The sequence below is a fragment of the Drosophila obscura genome, unplaced genomic scaffold, assembly GCF_018151105.1.
Source record: "Drosophila obscura isolate BZ-5 IFL unplaced genomic scaffold, ASM1815110v1 contig_9, whole genome shotgun sequence".
Lineage (NCBI taxonomy): Eukaryota > Metazoa > Arthropoda > Insecta > Diptera > Drosophilidae > Drosophila > Drosophila obscura.
This window is the reverse complement of record NW_024542883.1, coordinates 5007275-5031172: the sequence shown is the minus strand read 5'-3', so window position 1 is coordinate 5031172 and position 23898 is coordinate 5007275. Positions and strand designations below refer to the sequence as shown.

The window sequence follows — 23898 nt, the reverse complement described above, 5'->3', positions numbered from 1 at the left end:
GTTTGGCTTGATTAATAATTAATCGCATACACATACATAGACACACACACACACACACACACACACACACACACACATACACACATATCAGTGTGGTGAGCATATACAGACACATGCAAATGTGCCGCTTGTTTTAATTACTCAACTTAAATGGCGCTTTGAGCGACCTAAGCAACTTGATACTGTGTGATTTTGTAATGGTGTGCGTAGGGCTAATATATATTCAAGAGAGTGTGTGTGTCTGCCGATCGACTCTCACTACTACGAGCTCGAAACTAACTAACTAGCTCGCCACGGTTGCTGGCACTGGGACTGGGGCCGGGGCTGGTGTTGCTGCTCGGCTCGGCTCCGGCTCGCGCTGCCTGTTCGCCTTGCCTCGGCCGCTGAGGCCGCTCATTCAGTTTTTTGCGCTCAACGCTCGTTGTACGGAACCGAAAAAACGTTCGTCGCCTCCGATTTGGACTTGTCGCCAAATCAAAATTTGTTTACTACAGGCCCAGGCCCAGGCCTCATTCGAATATTCTAATAATTTTTTGTTTTCTTGCGGTTTCTACCGCTGGATATCCACAACGGAACAAAGTCGCGGAAAATAAGAGTTAAGGCTGCAGCAGGTCTCAACGACAACGACAACAACAACAACAACAAAAAAACGACAACGACAGCAACAAGTGTCACAGATAGCAGCTGGTGCCCTAAGAACAGTAAACAGCTCTTAAAGTTCTCTCCGATCCAATCCGATACGATCCGTCGTGCGGCGCTCCTCTCCTCTGCGCCACAGAGCTCGCCTCAAGTTGGGTTCCGCGATTGTTCGTCGTCGTCGATTTTGATTTGTATGGAATACAATTTGAGTTTGTATTCATGTGTTTGTGTGTGTGATGGTGTGTAAAAGCCAAAAGCTAATAGCCAAAGTCTGAGCTTTGCCTGAGCCATGTGAAGTGCCAGTGATTTCCATACCCAAAAGAGCGCAAAGAAATCGAAAAGTATCTTGTGTATATCCATCCCATGCTGCCCCCTCTGCGCGCACCCGTACGAATATAATGTATGCAACGTTCGTGAACTGCCAGAATTGGTTGTTGTTGCAGTTGCAGCCAAAGGATTTGTGGATTTTGGAGCGTAACTGAGCGTAACTGCAGCAGGTGCACCAGGTAAGTGACAGGCCTCAGCTGGATAGCGCGCATACGCCATGGTGGATGCATGTCCAATGCGAGAAACTAATCCATTTTATGGAGAGAGCTCTAGAAACTGCCATTGGTATACTACGAGTATAATATTATTGGAGAACATGATACTAAGAAATTACTATACACATACATATTTATGCCTACATGGGAATACTATATCTATTCGGATTTGACGGAGGGGTATTACGCAAACGGTTGTAAACGGGAAGGGAATGAGACACCAAGACAGAGGTACTACATATTTTGTGCAAAATTCAAGGATACGACTTTTAATACTGAAACAAATCCCAGATCGATTAACGCCTCAAATGTTAAGCAACTACGCGAATAGCAAAATGTTCCAAGAATTGTATACTACTTCTCTTTGTGTCGCGCTAAGAGTGAAATTCCATCATTATGCGCCCTTATCTTGGGTGACCCAAGCGAGTGAGTTTCGAATGCATATCGAGTGTCAATTGAATATTCATCGCAGCAAATGATGGACTAAATCAACGGCATTCCACACAAATCACAATTAGCGGCTGACACTGACATTGGCCATGGCAGGAACCCTTTGACCATGCCTCATAGTCGCTAATTTATGACGCCATTTGGTTAATTGAATAATTAAATGTGACTGGGCTGGCTGGGCGTGGTTACACCCTACTTTGTTATGGATTCGACATCGATCACGATTGCATAAGCCCTATAGCGAGAGCGAGAGACGCGATCCCACACAAGTCATGGTCCACATTTGTAACTGAATCGAAATCTGACTCTAAATCGCAATCTGTATCTGTTTCTGTTTCTGTATCGGCTTTTCTGTATCTACGACTATCGTAGTAATGCCGTCAGCTGATTTGCTTTGCTAATCAATTGACGTTTTATTGGAATCCAGAGGGAGCTTGCCAGAGCAGGCCACCAAAACAGAGTTCAAGTCTGACTACACAATGCTCAATTAGATTATTAATTGCGTTGGGTTGTGCTGAGCTGTGCATTCGTGAAACGCAAAAAGAGTAATACTTGTATACATATCTCACTGAAAACACGTTGGCTAGGTGTGAAAGGTGGGCACTGAAGGCACTGAAAATAAAACCCGATAACAAAACTAAATAGCAGCAGCAACAGCTGACGAAGAGACCATGAAGGTCTACCACTTTCGGAAATTCGACAAAAAAGCGAAATAAAAATCGTGAGCACGCAATGAAGCAGCAAAGTTGAATCTGGCTTCCATCTCCATCTCCATAGGCATCTCTATAGCCATCTCCATCTCCATCTCCTCTTGGACCGGCCTGGCAAATCACGTTGCTGATAACAACAACTAAACAATGCGGCAATAATTTGCTGCCCAGCAGCACACCTGCCATCCCCTTGCACCTTCATCTGTGGGCAAAGTGGCTACTGGTCATCAGCATCCGAGGCGGAGGCAACCAGTAACTGGCTTAGGCCAACATTTTTATCAAAAGTGGTGGCATTAGTTGGGCTCCGCCACCACCTCCCAGACCCGAACCTGGCAAGGCTTACATGCAAACGAAACTGGTCACACTGGACATGGGAGTCGGTGGGGAAAGGATGAAGCGGAGCGAGAGAGACGAGACTCCCAATAGTTTCACTTATTTTACACGCATTTCTTAACGATAAATAAATTCCACAAGCAGATGCGACCAGCAACAACCAGAGCCTGGCCCGGTCAGCAACAACTTTTGCTATCACGTTTCCATGCAAACAACCCAGCAACAAAAATATTTTCATTGGTGTTCGCTTGTACTTGAATTGCTCCATGGAGAACGGAGAGCAAAACAGAGGAGTACGGGGGTGGAGACTGGAGGCTGGTGGTTGGTGGCTGGTGGCTCTAGCTCTGGCACTGGCAGGGGCATGCACCAGAGGAGACAGGTGGCAACTGCAACTAATGCCAGCTCTACTCAGGTGCTTGGTTGCTGCTGCTGTTGGACTTTGCACCGATCTGTATGCCGTTTGGGCAATTCTCAGTCGGAATATTTCCGCCTGATGTGGCGCCCCAAGGCAATTGAGAATGATATCCGATACTGCAGGCTGCCTGCCTGCCTGCCGTTCGATGGGGCATATGCACAGCATCAAATCATTCATATTGCATAAGATGCTGGCGATTAATAGTAGTATACATAGATCTCTCTACATACATGCATATGTATGTACTTCTTTTATTTTAATCTGAATGTAAATATAAACCTCTTCTAAAATATATATATTCTTTAAAAATGTGCTGAGGCAAATCTCAAATATTTTCTGGGTTTTCACGCTTATCAAATTCAACAAAATCATTCAACAAATTCTGAATGTTCGATAATGGTGTGTTGCAGGTCCACTACTAGGTCTGTGATGCAGGTTTGTTAACTCTCGCAGAGACGGCTCGCAGAGTCACCTGCTTAACTTTTATCTAAGCCAAGATGAATGAACTCAAATTCAAGGTGGTCCCACAAAACGTTTTGGCAACTTTTCTGTCTGTCAAATCGAAAACTCATCAATTTTGCTGTTTATTTTAGTACTTCTCTCAAAAATATTGTATAAGGTCATCTTCTTCAGAACCTTGTCATACAGGTTTGCCCAGAAGATGCTAAAATTTGTAGTTCTCCACTTCTACACGACCATACGTAGTATTTGGAACGGAACCACGCTCTCTGGCTTGGTTTGTCTTGGGCTTCCTCTGTAGACCACACGGCGTATACCTAATACGAGAATGTAAGCTAGAGTCAGTTTTGCAATTCACTTTTGCTCTGGGCCTTTCTCCTCGACGGCCATCATTCTTAATAAGTATTTTTAAGCATCATATCAATTTCGAAGATATATTTATTGCATATGATTTATCATGTCTGACACTTGGGCCAAACCACTTGTCAAATGGGAAACAACAGCAGTAACAAGAACAACACCCAAGTAACAGCGACATCGACAGCATGCTGTGATTTTAGATAAATTCATAACTCAAACTCAACTTGTCTTGCCTTCAAAGTTCAAATCACTTGGCACTCGCTCACACACAACTCAGACTCTTAAACACACACACACATTCACAACAATGCATGATCGTTGGTGTTTGCATTTGTATTTCATTTTTAATTATTTATTTATGCGTTATTTTTGCGCGCGTTCATTTCGATAAGCTTCAAATGGAAAGACACAATTTACATTTACAGTTACATACTCGTATATCGCGTATGCGACGAGCTAAAGCCGAATGCCGTCGATTCCGATGCTGATGCCGAATCGGGTTGGGTTTTAACTGTTGTTGTTGTTATACCTTAGTAAAGGGTATTATAATTGTAATGTAACACGAAGTGGGAAGTACTTCTTCCTCAAGAAAACCATAGTATCAGTTTTATTTCCTAAGAACTTGCTAATTAAGAATATTCGGATGTTGGTTATCCCCTAAATTAGTGGTAGTGATACAAGTTGAGATACTCAAAAATTCAATGGTTCTGTAAGCGTGTTCAGAGCGTTGGATTGTCAAAATACTCTTAGCTCCAACACTCTGTGGCACAGCAATCAGCGGCAGCATCAGCCACAGCAACACGTCAGCTGTTGCCTCTGGCGACAATTTTATTTAACGAACTTGAAAACGCTCTAAGAGCAAGCAAAACGATAAAAAACCGCAAGTTTTGTATTTCCATTTTCTTCCCGTTTCGTTTTTGTTGTATCATTTTGCAATGGGAACGCGACATTTATTAAAGGGGGCCTTTGACCATTCCCTAAACACACAAAAAGATTGACTAGTTTCAAATGTAGGACAGAAATAAAATTGATAAAAGTATACACAAAGTGATTTTGGTTTGTTGATTACTTGGGTACGTAATAGGAAATACCCAGAAAAGTTTAATATACTCGTAATCGGACACATGTAAGTGACGATAGTGTATTTACATATGATTTTTTCCCAAGGCGTTTTCGCTTATATATAATACTATGGTTGACGTATGTAACTGTTTGAGTATGTACCCAATTAATAATATCCCGAATAAACACAGTTTCTATGGCCCACGTAATGAATCCAATATTAGCCACGTAAAATTATTGTATCCACATAAACAGAATTCTAAATTTACTCGTAATTATTATGTGGTTTTTCCAATGCCACTCTCTCTCGAATTTGATCAGAGTTTTCCGATCAAAAGCTCTCCCCAGTTTTCCAATAACAAATCGTCGGTGAACCAATTAGCACAAATTAGAAACCCAAGAAAATCACATCTTCTGCTCTTCATTGGCCTCTACTCAGATATTGGATTACAGAACACGTTCTCTGTCCACACTCGGATTTGTTTACTGTTTGTTTGTTTGTCGTCATAATCATCGTCGTCATTATGATCATGATAAGTGGTAACAGAGATAGAAACGAACGTGGGCATCACAGTTAATGCCGTCAGCTGAAACCACTTTCGGTTGGATTCGAAGAGTTTAAACTAGATTCGAGATCCAGATCTTTACGACCTTTCAATAACATAATTTATATGTGCAATACTAAAATGGCAACCACAAATAATCAAGGAAACCATAACAATAAACTAAACTGCATCGTCCACAAATAATAATTAAAATGTATTGGCATACATTTTCATATGGTCTAAACCGCAACAAAATGCTTAGGATCCAGTCGCTCGATGGGTAATTTACAATTTTATGTAAAAACTATGTTAACGTTCATATATGGGTATTTTTTTATGAGTAAATTATACAGTTAAGTATATTAAGAATTATTATTTTATTGTTACAATTGTCAGAAACATAGAAAATAGCAGAGGGACAGAAATTCAAGTCACAGTGGAAGTAGAGTCAACATTCTGCGGTGCATTCACACTCTATACGGAAAGCTTTTGTGCGGGGCCCTGCCCCTAAAATGTTCCATTTTCACTGATGCAAATCGGTTATTGGGACAAGAAAGAGCCAGGCACACGCACACTTAGGATGTTTATTCGAGGTACAGGGTGATGCTGCTTTGGAAGCAGATAAGCGAATAGAGAAATTGATTATTATTATATTAGCAAAACAGCATTAGCCTTAAATTTAATTTTCCATAGGTTGCCAAGTCTTTTTTTATTGGCATTACATCCCCCTTTTTGTTCCCCAAAACTATTGATTTTATTCTTTTGTTTGAAAATATTTGTAGCCTTATATGAATCTTATGATTTTATATCTATACCTATGGGGTATTAATGGGGAGTATCGTATGTGTTTTTGGACACCCTGTATCTGTGTGGCGTCTGAGTGTGACACGCGTTCTCAGCATCCAGTCCATTCCAGCCGGGCAGAGCGGCTTCTCTGCTGCTCCGGCTATCACTTCACTTGACTTCACTTCAATGGAGCGGCAGCAGCAGCGGTAGCCGTAGCCTCGCAGTCTCCGCATGTCTCCGATTCCCTCATCAATCGTTGCTGCCCCTGATAAGCCAGAGTCTGAATGCTGCTGAATGTGCCGTGCCGCATACGTCTCCCCGCCTTTGCCTCGCTCAGCATCATTGCGAAAGGTCTTCTTTGTTGCTGAGAAGGAAAAATAATATTAAGAAGAGGAAGAAGATCAGCAAGAAAAGGAAAAAGAAGCATACGTCCAAGAGGAAGATGCTGAGGCGGCAACGGCGCTTCGCTGTAGCAATTTACAATAACAGCAACATCCAAAGTAGCAGCAGTAACAACTACACCATACACTACATTACACTACGCAACACATTATATTCACTATGCATATAATAAAAGCAAACCACAATACCAGTAACACCAGCTAAAGCGCGCGTCATCAACTACAAAAACAGCTTAAAAATTACCGAGTTTCTTATACCCTTGACGATCGATAGTTACTATAGTATTAGAGAGACCTTATGAAATTTAGTTATTTGTTGGGGAACCTTTAGAAATAAAAAACATTTCCAATTTGAGTTCGAACCTATAAATTCATAAAATTACAAAAAGAAGCCTCGATCAGGGTTCGAATAGGATATAGACAATATTTTTTACTTGTTTGTGTAAGAAGTGTAAATATGTATATAAAATACTGGGACTCATATTAATTAAAGAAAATTTCTTCTTAAAAAAAACATTACCTTTGGAGTCGGAAATGCTTTGTTTTTGTCACTGAAAACATCTGGTCAAAATTAAATACCCTTTGTAAGAGTATAAAAACGACAACGACGACTACTCCACCAACTGGCAGTGAGACGTTGATTGCCACGGAATGCCGTCAAACAGGTTAAAAATGTAGGTAGAAATTCAATTAAAAATTGGTTATTTATTTATTTTGGCATGCACAGAGATCGGCACGTATATCCACCGACTACGAAATACATATTAAAATATTGTCCAGATATAGCTGTTATTTTTACACATCAAATCATATATAAATATGTGTGTTTGTATCCAGCATAATGTGTAAAAATTATTAAAAAATATGTCGTATTAATGTGACACAGGATGAACTCAAACTCTCGACTGTTAATCAAATGGCGTCAAGTGTGCCCCATTTGAAAGTGAAAACCCCGAAAAGTGCAGCTGGGGCTCACGACAGAAATCTGCAATAAAAAAAAAATATAGCTGAGAATATGCATGCGAATAAATCAGTCTATCAATCAATGAAGTGCTTTAACAATCAGTTAACTAGTTTATACCCTGTAACGCACCTAGAAGAAAAAAATAATAATCCATATACGAATTGATTTATTGATTATGATACAAATAAAACAAAAAAAGACACATCATCAAAATAGAAACCAAAGAAAACATATAGAATAGTCCACCCTTGAAAGCTAGTGTATGACTTGTATATGATATGATCTACTAATTTCCATATGCATATGATCTTATTGTTGAATATTATGTATATTAAAGCAGGAATAATATTTTCATTTGCTGAGAAGCCCCGTACCACTAAGAAAGACTAAGAATACTTTTCATTAATTTGCTAAATAAATAGAATTCGTTAAAATTATAATTGTCTACAAATGTAGTTTCAGTGTACGATCGATGAATATCGTACACACTTCAATACATTTTTATTTATAAATATATACCTGTAAATAATAATAATCATTATTCAAATCAAAGTTCCTTTATCAAAATCATACTGAAAATCCTGAACTCATTCCAATCAAACCTTATACAGCACACCCTCGGTTCGACATGGTAATAAAAATACCAGCATGTAGTTAAAACCGATTGCATTTGATTTTATTAATGCAAACCGCAAAAAGTTAATTTTAGCTGGGCTATTTATAAATCTCCAACTTTTGCGGCCCACTACTGACAGCCGATCAAGTCATGTGCGATTTACCCATATACGTAAGCACAGATATAGTTACGGTCCCAGAGCTCGTAACTGGTTGCCAATATTACGATCGTTGCTATCGCAGGGAGAGACCCCGCGAAGAGACGGGAGCGCGATCTCAAATTTTGTCTGATGGATCGTTTCAATTTGTGACTGTGACATGCATGATTAAGATACTAATGCGATCGATTTGAGGATCGGTTAGGGCTGCGGCCTCTGCGGCTGTCCCAGCTGGAAGCTGCCTGGTCCGATCTTTTTCCGCGCTCCGATTCTGACTGATCGAGGCGAAAAATGTACACTAAAATTCGCTTGAATTGGTTCACTACTCAGGGTGAATTACTTTTGGCCGCCGACGCGTCGAAAAGAGAACTTTGACTTCCAGGAAGTAGCCACCTATAGATACCGATACTCGTACATACATATCTTTAGTAAGTATTTGTATTGGTAGCCCAGACACCGCGACCCGATCACTGTTCGCTTGGGCGATAGTGATTGCGATCGCAAACCGCTCTGTTTGATATATAATGGAAAAGTTTTGCCCGTGGCCTTGTTATTCGAAATGGTGGCATGCCGCCTCCCTCTTTGCAAGCACTTTTTATTCTTCGAATTTACGAGGGCATATTTGTTTTTGGGATTTTTCGGCTTTGCCCATCCCATAAAATTTCCACTAAATATGCGAAATAGTAAATTTCAATGAATTTGCATGACATGCAAATTCTAGAATACAAATGTTCTCACAGGCCACAGGCTCTCGGAAAATTGTGAAATCCGTGTGGGCTGTTGGGGGATGCCGCCACAGGTGGATGCATTAAAATAATAGTTTCGTTGAAATATCACTATGGGCATTTGAATGCTGAGAGATTTAGGTGATCTGTTTGAAAACAGCTCAGAAAATTCGAATATTTCTTTAATATATGGGCAGAAAATTATGTGACTTTGGTCTTAAAGATGAGGAGCAAAGTTGATCATAATAATATACATATATACATATACATATTTAAATATACGCAAAACTTTTCTTAGTCTTTTCGTCATATTTTCTATTGCCAAAATAATTTCATGGCTTCATTCAACTTCTTCAATTTATTTTTTTCCCATCAAATAGTACCAGGTACTTAGCACTTAACACTAGTACGTACACATATTCCAGAAACAAATGGTAAAAATTGATCCTTAGCTGTGTTACTTACTGAAAGATGAGTTTCGATGTTTTCAATGGTTTCGATGTTAAAATCGTTTGTATAAATACCATTATTATTCATGAGAATAATGTACTATTAATTTATTGATTTATAAAAGAGAATTTCCATCAAAATGATCTTTATCATTGTGTCCACGTGCCAAGCTGGGATCTTTCATGCTTCCACATCATTTCACTCAGTTATTTCACTCAATATATTCCTATCATTAAATCTGCGCAATAGTTGCCCCAAGGTTTCCATCGGGTAAATGAACTATCGGATCCGAAGCCACAGCCATGACCACAAACTTTGGCCTTCCAGCCTATGATAAGGTCAGGAACTAAATTATTTACCTTGGAAATTCCCATGCAACTTTCAGTGTGTAAATAATTAAGCCATAAAAGTCAGTTGCGAGTCGAATGAAAATGTTCCGAATGAACGCTCATTTATGGAACGCTTAGGAAGAATCATTTATGGCATGGTGATGGGGATGGGGATGGGGGAGGTGGCGGTGGCGGTGGTGGCACCCCAAGGCAAAACATGCAAATTTATGGATAGCCAAATTCACGGATAAATTAAAATAATTGAAATACTTTGAAAAGGTAATTGCGCTAGAAGAGGCGAGCTTGTTAATGCTAATGACCAAACATAAAATTCAGGGGGCCAAGAGCATGACAGAGATAGACTAAAAGAGAGAAAGCGAGCAGAAGATACATAAATATAGATACAGATCTGTATATTTTACCGGCCGGTAAGGCGCGCATATGTATGCAACATGTTTTATTCTCTCTCTTTCGATTTTATGCCGGCCTCGAAATTACTCGACTCATTTCCATGAACGCATTTTCATTGCGCGGCCACAAATCATAAATGTTTCTCTCCCGCTCCTCCAGCTGCAAAATATTTAGACAGATTTTGTTGCCAAAAGCCGTTTACAGGTGGCTGACTGGGGATGGGTATGAGACTGGGACTGCTTCCAGGGTGGGGGTAGAAGATAGAGAATCTCTGGCTAAAATCAACTTTGCAGCATTATCATCATCCCAGCTGGGCGGCGTGGTCAAGGTTATTCCAATGAGGGGATACTCCAACTACACATACATATCTGTATCGGAATCTTCATTTGTATCTGTGTTTGCATCTGCTAGCCCGGCACTGCAGGACATCATCATCATCGACAGGCGTGCGCTTCTTTTAACGATTTCAACAAAAATATTTCGCTTTCTGCGCTGCTCATTAATTCGTTTCGATTAAAAATTGTTTTTTGCTGCCTCTCTCTCCTTTTTTCTGCTCATCTGCAGCTTGTTATGCATAAAAATCACAGCAAGAGACCTCTGGGAGAGACTGTGCTATACCCGGTACTCGGTGAAGTACAAAGGTATGCCGCATTCGTGAAAATGTAAAAAAAAGCGCAGAATTAAATTATAATGATCAATAAGGATCAATAACTAAATAAATAAATGGTCTGAATTCTTTTATAATGCAGATACGATTTTAAATTATATAACTTATCTTTGGATCGACTACCTACATATGTACATATGTATGTATACAAATATTATCTGATGATCCAGAATGATCTCAATCGGACTAACATTACAACGATAATGGTATTAGAACTAAATTAATTGTCTCTTTTTAAGCAGGGTTGTTTTGTTGCATTAATCACTTAATGTGAGTTTCACTAGAAATGAATCCTAGTATCGGGTATCTGGAAGTCTGCATACCGAATACTTATATCGATCTTACTTGTTCCGTGTCGGGGTTTGGCATTTTTTCTAGCGGTGAAAAAACAAGTTGCCGCTGACTCGAGTGCCTCTGAAATTTTTATTGGCAGCTTTTTTGGGTAAATTTGTGTTCTCTGGATTTTTGCCTTATCTTTTTCTTTGGTTTGGTTTGTTTATGTTTAAATCGTACGCTATGTGGAATTGCTCTGGCAGTCCATTTGTTTATGGTAGGGTCTGCCGCAGACTTTCCATCCGTGCCACTTGTTCTCACTTGGGGCTTTGTTTAAGTTGGCTCCGGCCACTTAATTTACCAAAATACAAATATTCAATTATGGTTGCACTTGGTTTATCGCCTCTCTTTGGAATATTTTTTTTTTATTTAAAAAAGAGTTTTCTCTTTTTTGGATGTCTTGAAATAGTCTGCGACTTCTATCTCACGTAATCATTGCAAATATTTCGCACTGATGTGAAATCGCTATTTTGGTGCTATTTCTGATCTTTTTGTTGCTTTGTTTTGTTTATTTGTGTGTTTGTATTAGCGGGAAATAATAATTGAAAGTGTGTTTCTGGGAATAGAATTTCAACAATTTCTAAGTGTTTTAGCCAATTTTTTGCAAATGCAAAGAGGAAGAAATACCCTCCGATGTTTTCCTTTTGATTCCACGGAAGCTTGCGCGGAAAAAAATTGTTTGTTTTCAATCTGAGTTGCAGTGATGAATGTTCGGCAAGGTTCGCGGGAAATCGGATCAGTCAACATGAGTAGGATGGAGGGTAGAAAATATCATAGTGGTCGAGGGAAACTTTTAAATGATTGGAATAAATATACAAAAATTTCAGCCATTTGAAGAGAAATATTAGCTAGGTTAAAAAAATTGTATAAACTTGAGGAATCTAACGCAATACGACTGAATGAAATTCTTAAAGATATTCTGTTGATAAGTATGAAGAGAAGAGCTGTCAAATGTACTTGCAGCACCAATGCCACTACTTTAAAATTAAAATTTAAAATTTTCTCATTAACGGTATAGAGTGTAATATTTTTTTACCCTCATTATGTCCCAGGTCTGTAAAAAAGGGAACCAGAATTTTACTACGAAACCAATTCCTTTAAATCTGTTTTCTATGTATTTTTCTTAAATTTATATCGATAAAACCATTTCACTTATATCGACCAAAAGAAAGTTAAGACCCCTCACAGACAAACAATCATAGCTCGACCAAATTTCTCGACAAATACTCGTATCACGCATAGGATCAATTGAGACCCGTTAAACGCTTTCCACAAACACGGCCCAGTCATCGAAATATTAAAATCTCATTACCAATGCTAATCATAGGAGGGAGGAGGGACCCCAACAGTTTCGATCCATCAGGTTAAAAATCACAATTTTTCTTTACACTTTTCCGAAAGAGAGAGAGAGAGAGAGCGACATGCAGATGAAGATTCAGATGCAGATGCATAGGGGCTGCAATATGAATATTTGTTATTTTCCAAGTGCCCACACGCTCTTACATAAATTATTAACAGCTAAAAGCAAATAAATAAACAAACATTGGGTCAGCTACTGCAGCGATGCCTCTGACTCGTCTCTTCCTCTGTTTCTTCTTCTGCTTGCCCCATCGTTGATCATCGCCAACGCTAAAGCTGTCATCATTCATACCTGACGATTGTCGGTCCGAGCAAAGTTCATCCGGGTGCGGTCCGAGCCAGCGTGGCCCTGTCCATGAACATTTTCATGTCCCTGCCATTGTGGATACCCACAAAATTTGCCCGACTGCCCACAAACAATTAAATTGCCCCGCTACACACGATCTTCAGTCACATCTCTGAGATCCCTGAGCCCCTGGGCCTGAGCTGCTCGTGTGCATTACCGACTACTTAACAGAAAATCACTAAACTTGTTTAAATATTTTAACTTGTTCGGTAGCTGGCAGCCTGTTTGCCGGCCAGCCACATTTGCAGAGCGGCAATATCTAAAAAATCTCGTACATGCACAGCCTTGACAAAAGAAATGAACTGTTTTAAAGTGCTCCATGGTGATGAAAGAGCAGTGCCATAGCCAGAGCCAGAGCGAGCGCCGATGCTGAAGCCAGGCCTGGGCTGATTCTCATCTCTTCTGTAGCTAAGATCGTCCCAGCGGAAAACTACAAACCCCAAATTGAAAAATCATCAACCTCGTCAGCTCTGGATGTTCTTACTTGCTTGGCTCTGGTCAATATTTGACTAAAAAATTTTTCACATTACCAGCGAACGGGTAAGGTCCAGAAGAGTCATCTTTTTGATACCCTGCATGTGGTTGGGTGTGTTTGATTTTCAATAAGTTGAAGAAAGACAAGAAAAAGAGATACGAAGTGGAACCTAACATCTGTTACATATAAAAATTATATTCATGATTTGGATTGAACTATGAAATCTATCTCATATGTTAAATATCAATAATACTATATGTATAAAGATATATAGGCATTCAAACGACTTGAATACTCCCACGAAATCAATAAAAATTCTGTTGTTTAGCGGTAAAAAATTTGTATTTTAAGATCATATCTCTGACGATCTCTCTCCATCTTTATCGGGTATTTTCGCATCGAATACTCTTTCGTTCTTGTTAAGGCTTAGTCTCCAGCCTTTTGAGTGAAATGTTAGCAACACACATGCATACACAAACCGGGGAAACATATACAGATTCAAACGCACACAGGGGCACAGGCCAGACCTGTGGTTGTTGCCTAGGAATTGTTTACATAGCAGTGAAGCCCAGCCTCAAGATCTTAGTCGGCCCCTGCTCTGGTCAACGTTTTGTTTGATGTCGGCCTCGTTAAGAGCCAACGAAGCCAACGAGTTGTGGCCATGTACCATGTTGTAGCCGCTGCTGTAGATGCTGCTGAGGCTGAGGCTGGGGCTGGGGCTGTTGTTTGCTCATGAACAGTTGAACGTTGTCGCTGGCTCTCTGCCGCTTACTTTGCATTAAGTTATTTTCATTTTCAATAGGCCGTGGCTAGGAATCATCGCCATCGACATGGACATGGACTTGAGCTGAGCTGAGCTGAGTTCAGGCTGAGGCTGAGGATGAGGCGGGGGCTAAGCTGCCTTCGAGTCCGAGTCATCTGCGATTCCTGGCCATGGAGTGTTTTTCTTTCGACGGCGCTCTCAAGTGCTCTCCAAACTGTTGAACTTCACTTGTTTTCTCCAAGCTATTAAGCCACTTGATCGAACATCTTTACCCCGACTCTCGCCCCATCTCATTTTCGGCACGATGACGCTGCCTTCCAGGAATTATGCAAATTTTCTGTCGAACATTACGCTCGTTGTAATGCTGGAACACCAACTGGGCCCAGTTGGCTCAGTGATGAGCGTGTGATTTATGCTCATAAATCGCTCTAGCCGCTACTTCTGATTGCATAATTAATGAAGTTCAGCTCGAGTGTCTGACAAGTAACAATTTTTGGTGGGAAACTCTCCGAGTCTGATGGGATCCATCTACCTACATTTTTTTCCACTTCTGTGGGGCTGTGTGTGTCTCTCTCAGCTACAAGATACAAATCCCATTCGTCTTCGGTTTGCTTGGTTTGTTTACACACTCAATGTCCGTCCCTCCCGCTCTCTCTCTCTCTCTTCTCTGCATGCAGGCACAAAGTTGCAAAAATTGACTTGCCAAAAGCTCACGAGCCGCAACAAATCAGCGCAATTATCAAAAATGTTTCTAAAAGACCTCGCTACCTGGGCCTGGACTTTCCCCTCTTCCTCGGGGATTGGATCGAACAGTTGAGACCATAAATTAGCAATTAAATGAGCTGGTGCGAAGAAACACACATTTTCAAACTAAATATTGAAACGCAATAAGTACTCAAAATCTCCATGGGCACCCTCGAGCACACACAACACACCTCGGTGGCGTCTGCCCAGGTAAAGCAAACACGGGGACAGTGGGACGGGCGGCAAACGTATGTCATAAGTAAATGATAAAAATATACGTGATCATACATGGAACGTATATATTTAATGGAATTCATGCTGATCAATGAAATATTTAGTTGGAAAGTGAAAATCAAATAAGGCCAGAGGTTTTGAGTTCCTCATTGGTTTTATTATTTTCTTATACTAGTTTTCATGGTTCTGTTCTTCAAACATTGATTTTAGACCAACAACCCAATTCTCCTTGTGATGATATGATATTTTAAACACAGTAATTGACTATGTCCATATTATCCCATATTTCGTATATGTTCATCCCACTGTATAGCATTTCCATTGCTATCTGTAACACGGGAAACCTCGATAGCAATTTTCGGAAACCTCGGGCGTCTCTCACTCTCTCTATGTCGCTGTGGCTGTGGCTCTCCCAAGAAATGATCAGGGCACACTCTGGAAATATTGGATAGAATGACGACGATGATGGCGCGGGGAATTGCGCTGCTCGTTTTTGGCGCGTTTGCGCTTTGCGATTAATGCGCTTGTGTAAATAAACAATAAATATTAAGTGTGCTCCACGCCGTGGGCAAACTGAGAAGAGGAAGAACAATCCGATGATCTTGTGAATAGGGAATGGTATGGGGCAGGGAATGCGGTGCGCTTTGGCACGCAATTAAATGTAGCACTTTATGCTGGGCACGATCTCTGGGAAGATCTCTCGGCGCCTCCATGGTGGGTGGCATGCGTGTACTCTCCTCAGCGCCCGGAGGCAGGGATATAGTCCAGTCGTGATCCCCCGATCTCCCGAATTTCAGCCCGTCTACCCATCTGGGATTTTCCCACTTCCCTTTCCGTATCCATCCATGTGGGTTGCGCACGAGCTGCATTTGGATGCCATGCTTGGTTGGGCTGATCGAGCATCCAAAATCCCGTTCCCCCGCCGGATCCCGGTCTGGATCTGGATCTGGATCTGGTCTCTCTTTTCAACTCAAGGTGTAACGCACAAATTGTATTGATTATGCGCCTGCCATGCACTTTTCTTGTGCGAGAATCGTTACCCGACTTTTTCCTCTCCTTTCATTTTGGTATGCCCCGTAAATTTTCATTTGATTTGCAAAGCAATCTGTTTGTTGTGTAATAAATTAATGCACTTGGTTTAATTTCAATGCTTGGTGAGGATGGCTCTATATGGCTAGGGGGTGGTATGGTGGGTGGCTGGAGCTGTACGAGTGGCTGGTGCAGGTGTGCTGATTGAGGCCGAAGGGAGATGTTGCGAGACGCACTCACTCAAGCAGTCCACGGGAGCAGAGCTGTTGAACTATTGCATTTCGTGCACGAGCTCTGAAAAGGTGATCGCAGAGTTCAAAGTTCAACCCATGTCACGGTACGACAAAAAAATATATATAATATTTCTACAGATCTAATCATTTAAAAATGGAAAAAATGGATATTACAGATAATAATTTCCAACATTCTTTAAGAAAAGGTTCTTAGCGGCATTTTTTATTTTAATTATAATTTGTAAACTCTTAGCCGCAGATTTGTGACATTTTGTGCAATTTTAAAACGATTCAAAGTCGACAGAACATATGTAAATATTTCTGGTCCTTTTAATTTTCAATACATTTTTCAGTATTATTTTTCTGGACCATTCCATATACACTGTGTGTACTTTTAGTTCTTTCGACCTTGACTTAGTCATTCTGCCCACGCAGAACGTGGAGATAGATTTTCGATGGAAACTCCCAACCAATTGTTTACAGATACATTTAAATGCAATTCGTTCCATAAATTTCACACTCTACCTGGAATCAACCATAAGATAATAATTTTAATTTGCTTACATATTGCTTATATAAGCTGAACGTGTTCGATACCAGGAATGGCGATCTCCGAGTGGCCGAATGAAAGGTCAGGCAACAAATTACAAACGCAGAAAAGCGTGGCAGCAACTTGTTCCTGTTGAACTTACTGAGCCAATTTAAGGGGCATGTAGCTGTAGCTGTAGCTGTAGTCGTAGCTGTGGCTGTATCTGTATCTGTATCGAAAACTGTATAGGCACAAGTATCTGTATCTATTGAGTGTCAGAGTGCCGAAGAGCAGGTGTTGCCTGGGGCTGAGCGCTTTGCTTTTGATGTTGATTAATTGCAAAAGCTGTTGATTGATTTTTATTGCAAATATTGATAAAAAGTTCTGTATTAATTAACGTGAAAAACACGCGTTTTGTGTTAATTGGAAAATAGTTATTGAAACTAAACAGAACCCGGAGCTAAGTGAGCGTACGGGCGGCAGCAACAGCCAAAGCAGCAACAACGAACAAACAAACAGACCGTGAGATAAAAGATATAAGTTTCATTTTGTGGAACGTACAAATTAACACAGCCAAAAAGGAGAAAATGAAAAGTTTCGACACAAGAACGACTACTGCTGAGTGTATCAGCAGCATCAGCACCAGCACCAGCAGCAGCGGCAAGAGTATCTATAGATGCACGAGTTTTTGTATTTGTATTTGTATTTGTGTCTGCATCTGTATCTGTACCGGTGAGATATGTACCAGCTAGCATTTGATTTATGCTCAACTTTGATATTTACCGCCTAATAAACAAAAAATTAACTCAAACGCAGATAGAGCAGGTCGGATTATAGCTGTATCTGTGTATCTGTATCTATTTGTGAGCCCGATCCGATTTTCGCTTTGATTTGTACTTGACATGCGTGTGTCTGTCAGAGGGGCAATTAAACAACATCAGACAGAGTGCCAGCGAGGGCTTACCGATGGCATGGCTGATCTACCATTGTGGACGGCCGCTAGGTCGAGACCCTCTAAGCGCCAGGGACCAGACGAGAGACCAGACCCCGAGCGTTGAAAGGCCAAGCGCTAATATTTTGTATTTGTTTGGGCCTCGGCACCCGAGAATCATTCGTTAGCGACAGAAGTCCGGGGCGGGCCACCAACGTAGCCAGGAGAGCATGGGAGCGGGTAAAAACTGTTGATCTGTGAATGGTTCACGTAAAGATCGGAGAGTTGTCAACAGACATCAGATGTCGGGATGATCCTCAACTTCGTATGTACTCGTACTGGAATCTCTAAATCATTTTTCGCCTTGGTAATTAGTCAACTGAAGTGGCCAAAGGGTACATCACTCGTCAAAGGAATGCGGTGCGCCTTGAAGTCAACTGTGTGGCAGTCATTGTGGCAGTGGATATTCTTTGTGGTTACAGGACCAAGGCCCAAAAAGAAAAGTCGCCCGACAGTCTCTATCTCTCTGAGGAGACTAAAACTCTTACGAGTCATAAATCAATGAAGAACATGGCAATGGGGCAACATTGCATTCGCATTGCAGTGCCCCAGGCCAGTCAATTGGCATGGCTAATGCGAATGGCAACTCATAAATTTATTAATTTTTAATTAAACTTACAACGATTTGTAATTCCAACGTGGTAGCTCCATTTATGGCCACAACTTGGTGACGGACTCGCCAGCCAGTTAGCCAGTCGGCCAAATGAATGAATCTCTGCCGGGGCTGGGCTCCTCCTGGCTGGGTTCCAGCCCGGAAACAACTCATTATCCTAATTAAAACGTGCGCCATGCGCGCCCCGTTGCCATATATGAGCAATGCACGCGATCTGGCAATCGAGGCGAGTCCGCGTCTGAGGCTGCATGCGAAATTAGAAGATTGCCTCGATTGGAGATGGCACTCCCGATAAGATAGCTCTTAGGCCTTAGCCTTTGCTTTATGCTGTAGCCGTCATAAGACCACTATAAAATATCAATATAATACTGGGAGCAATAAGGGACAATAGATTAAAATTTGTTGGATCTTTTATCGCAGATCGTATCAGAATTATTATTCAGTATTATGGCGGATATGGATTATGGAGCTGACAATGTGATTTTGAATTATTCTACACAAGTAGAGTCGGAAAAATATTCATTTTGCTATCCCAAGCATTGGTTTCCATACATTTGAGTTGATTTTACTCCGATGATCCATCCACTCACGATACTCCAGTCAGTCGGATCACGCTCCCACCTCCAAGAGCATAGCCGATGACCAGCGCCTGTCTTCCATTCATACGCACTGTGAACAGTCAGTCAGTCAGGGCGAGCCAGTTAGTCCGTCGGCGAAGAGTCCACAGCCATTCACCAGACCAGGCTAGAACAAAGCTGGACAGCTTCTCCAGCTTGTCCTGCCCAAAACGGGATGGGTCTGAAGATGGGGCAGGGACAGAGGCTTCGTGCGGTGCGGCACGGTGAAGCTTTTGTGATTGTCATGCGTTGCATTTACAAGATGCCAGCTGGCAATGGCAACATTTCGCAGCAATTGCCCAGAATTGTTGCGGCAACATTGCGGCTGCTCAACATGTTGCTGCCCCATGTTGCATACTGATCGATTGCGGCTTCTTTGGCTTCTGCTTGACATGAATGACTTTAACCATTTTTGGTCCTACAGTAAAATACTGGAGAGGAACATCTGTGGCGGGGACATTGCATTCATAATGAGTAAATTGTGCCGCGGATTCCCTATGAATGAACCTCGTAAATAGCTGGCCTCCTGCTGGCGGGGAGTTTATAAACTGTGCTGGCAAAGTTTATAAATTATTTTCAATGTCAAACATAAGCCTTATAAATAAACACGTTACACGAACCCACTAAAAATAGATCAATATCGAGTGGATCGATGCAGATTCGAGGCGAATCCCTCTCATTGGGTCAGGTTGTATCTCAATTGCGAGATCCACAACACAGTCAGAGCCACAGCCACAACAACCACGGCAACCTAGGCAACAGCAACAGCAACAGCAACTACAACAACAACAACAACCACAACTGGTTAAACAAACAAACAGAACTGCATTTTGCAAAAATTGAATTTCATCTTGCGGTTGCACTTAATTTGGCAATCGTTGCAATAATTTTGTTTACAATTTACGAGTACGAGACTACGAGTCTGCGAGTATGGGTATGGGTATGGGGATGGGTATGGGTATGTAAACTCTTATGCCTTCCAGCATCTTCACTTCTTCTCAATTCCCATGCTGTGGTTGTTGTTCTGGTTGTTGCCTCATGCTCTCATCGCCACCTCGTATTGCGTTTGTTTTGTGGTTTTTCTGGGGATGTGCTGCGAATTTATGGCGACAAGGTGACAGATTCTCGATCGATTTTATCATCTTGGCAACAAAGTTCCCAACCCAACTTGGTCGGAATCATTGTGAATTCCGTTCCGACTGAAGCGCTTAAATGTTGTTTGCATTGGAGCGATGTGAGGAAGATCTGCGTTGCGTAGACGCTTAGCTAGAGTATTTTATGGTATTTTTGATTTGGCTGTAAAGTAGCCAGCGCTAGTGCCGGAGCATGGAAAATGTAACATACCTTTATGGCTGTTTACTCTTTGAATTGAGGTCTGACTGTTGAGTTGAGGAACCGCGTACAGCCATAAATATGAAACGAAGGGGAAGTAAAATGCGTACATATGTTTAATATTTGAATGCCTAGGATATAGAGAATATATGGAAATCGAAACATTAAATACTACTATTAAATGAGTGACTATTTTAATTCTGCAAACTATTGTTAACTTGTCGTTATTGTCATTACTTTATTAGTTATGATCTCTGTCAGCTTCCAGCAGCAGTTATTAAACCATTCTTAATCTCAGCATTACATAACCCTTTCTGCCCATGGTAATCAAACTTATTTGCTGGAAACCATATGGCCACACACTCTATCCGAATAGTATGCGTCCGAGTCGGAGTTCAATTAAAGTAATAACCCACTCATATCAAAATGGTAACTAAAATAAAGTATTGATACATAAAAAGCAGCCATAAATATGAGGCAACATTTATGTAAGTGGCGATTATTGCGCCATTACGACTAGTTTATGTATTAACAGCTACGAGTACATTCAAGAACAGGGCAACAACAACAACAACAACTGGAAGTGAGTGTTTACAGCCAGAAGCGGAGAAGACAAAGTAAATTAATGTGTTCTGTTGCGGGATCCGAAATAGTTTGTATAAACAGAAAGGTTCTTGTTCGATAGATCTAGGTCTCGAGCGTGGCAACGTGGAAGAGCAAGATCTGAACCTGAACTTTGAATGGGGATTCGACAGGAGATTGAGACGGCTGCTTAAATATTTATGAAATCATAAAATTTGATGTTTCCCTTCCGCGTGGCACTTGACACTAATGCCGCCATTTAGGGAATTTGTCGAGCCCAAATCTCCTCTGCAGTTACGGTGCTAATGATGATTTTGATGTGCAGCGAATGGATTGGCTGCATGCTAACGGGGCCATTTTCACGGCGATTACGTGAAGTACTCCCCATAGCCCATAGCCCATAGCCCATAGCCCAGATATGTACATATGTGTGCACATACATATATCCCCATTCCCCTGGTCTGATGTTTGTTTTATGCCCGAATTGTTGTTTTACAATTGCTGTAAATAAATAGAGGCCGCAGATCAAAGACCTATCAATTAGCACCAGCTTCGATTATGTTGCATGCTGCAGTAGTAGTGCCAGTGGCAGTGGCAGTTGCACTTGCTGCAAACCTACCCCACCCCGTCCCTTATTTTGTTGCAATTCACACCCAATTAGTAATAAATTTGAATGCATGCTGCAATATTCCCTCGTCTCGGATCCACGCTGCCATTCGCCACAACAGTTATGGGTGCCATTAAGTTTTATCGATGGCGCTCCGCCGCTCCATCTTGGAGTTGCTTCGCTTCTTTCCCGGGGCCCTCGCGGAGCGGATTTGATTTGTGGCCCACTCGAGAGGGCTGCGAGCCTATTCACCTTTGATATTCTCACACGTCCCGAAACAAAAAAAAAAAAGATACGTGAACGCCTAACCAAACTTAATTGCAATTGACTTTTAATGCTCATGCGGGCTGCCCGCTGTGTTAATTCGAATTCAAACTGTTTCCATAAAGTGAAGTGGCCAAGTGGGAGCCATGTGGTCATGTCCCAGCTCTAAACAGCACCATGTTGATGATGCTGATGGCCAGGATGAGCTGCATATTGAAGTACCAAGCCTCACTCTACACTGGCAATAATACATTTATGAATATTAATTGAATTTACCCCTAAAAGTAAAATAAAAGAGCAATTTCTGAAACCCATTAAAAGTAGGACTCGAAACCTACATATTCAAATGCCTTCGAAAAACTATCATTGAAATTCGGAGATTGACGTCTCTAAGAAGAGATCCGTCAAATTTTAAGAACAATATTCCAAATCAATTATGGAGAGCCTCCTTTGAAATGGAAAAGAACCAAGTCGTCAAATAATTCCCTATACATATATAAAAGTCCATAGAAAACAAAATTGTTTCTCGTTTTTGATTCCATAATTTTTTTGTAGTGCATTTGAAAGACTCCCGGAGGGTCACAACTGCAATATCCCGAAAGAAATTATTAACTGGCGCTAATAAAATGCTTCACAGTATTCATTTTGTCCGCTTTCGGTGTTGGGTTACCATCGAGAATGCATAAATCAAGCGTTGCCAACATCGATCGTGATGGGTAATAGCCAGGCGAGTGGAGGAGGCGGCATTGTTACCAATTTATAAACAAACAAACGATTCGGACGACAACAAAAGAAGGGACATCGATGAGCAGGCATCAAATTACTACAAGATCAGGCCCCATATCCGTGCACACAGCCCTCCTCCATACCTCCATACGTCTTACAAAACGTTTTCCGAAGCGGGGCACACAAGGATCAGCTTTCACAAGATGCAACTTAGACTGTGAGTCCCCAGTCGCAGTCGCAGTGGCAGTGGCAGTGGCAGTTGCAGTTGCAGTTGCAGCTTACATCCAGTTTGTCATTCATCAAACAACGAAACACACAATAATAACGTTTTAATTGAACAAAAGACAAAGCCAACAAGAATCCAGATCCAGTTGAGCAACAATTGACAATTGTCCGTCTGAGATGGAAATAGGAATCAGACTCGGATCGGATCGGATCGCAGTCTTTCCTTTATTCTGTCTGTCTGTTTGTCTGTCTGCAGTTTCGCGGCTGCCTCTTTTTGTGCCCCTGTCTCTGGCAGTCTTTCTGTATATGTATCTGTATCTGTATCCGTAACTACCTCTGCCTCCCTGTCTTGTTTTTCTGAAGTGACTGTGACTGTCACCTTTCCATCAAGTTGAAGGCAGGCGGCAGTGAAAGGCTCTGCGTTGATGTCCACGTGCCAACTGGCATTGTTTAGACTCTTTTTTCAGGTTGCTCGAAGTTAATTGATTAGCTCTCCATACGAGCAAATACTGTACTATTCCAGCAGCGAAACAAAGCGAATTAATGGATAGAGGATACCCCAATGCGGTTTATTTGTGGATGAGTTTCTGTGGGGTGAAACTCCGGGGTGAAGTCCAAGAGCAAACATATATAATGAGTAGGTATATTATATTTCTTGATTAGCTGAGGAAGATACAATAGAAATAGGAATAGAAATCCACCTTCCTCTTCCCGCCTACCCATCCGTGAGTAACCATCATTGTTAGAGCTTTACTAAGAGAAAATATCCTTTCTCTCATACTAGTCTCCACGTTTAGTTGCGTCGTCCGTATGAGAGTCCATGAGAGCCCTCATAGTTTAAGTCTGCCTCCAGGACAATTAGGATTCACTCCCCC

The 23898-nt window shown here is 41.3% G+C and overlaps 2 protein-coding genes across 2 annotated transcripts in view; one reads left to right on the top strand and one right to left on the bottom strand.

Annotated features, from left to right (window-relative positions):
* Positions 1-336: 336 nt before the first annotated feature.
* The window catches only part of LOC111069240 (protein decapentaplegic), a 36537-nt gene continuing 12975 nt past the window's right edge, over positions 337-23898 (top strand). Inside the window, exon 1 of the mRNA XM_022359213.2 lies at positions 337-1145. The gene's annotated coding sequence lies outside the window, so the exon portion shown is untranslated. The remainder of the gene's footprint in view (positions 1146-23898) is intronic.
* On the bottom strand, positions 6096-6919 carry LOC111069209. The gene is made up of 3 exons (XM_022359151.2): positions 6892-6919; positions 6731-6829; positions 6096-6665 (listed from the first exon to the last, which is right to left on the bottom strand). The coding sequence occupies exons 1-3, from the start codon at positions 6917-6919 to the stop codon at positions 6331-6333; spliced, it is 462 nt and encodes a 153-aa protein (XP_022214843.1). The 3' UTR covers positions 6096-6330.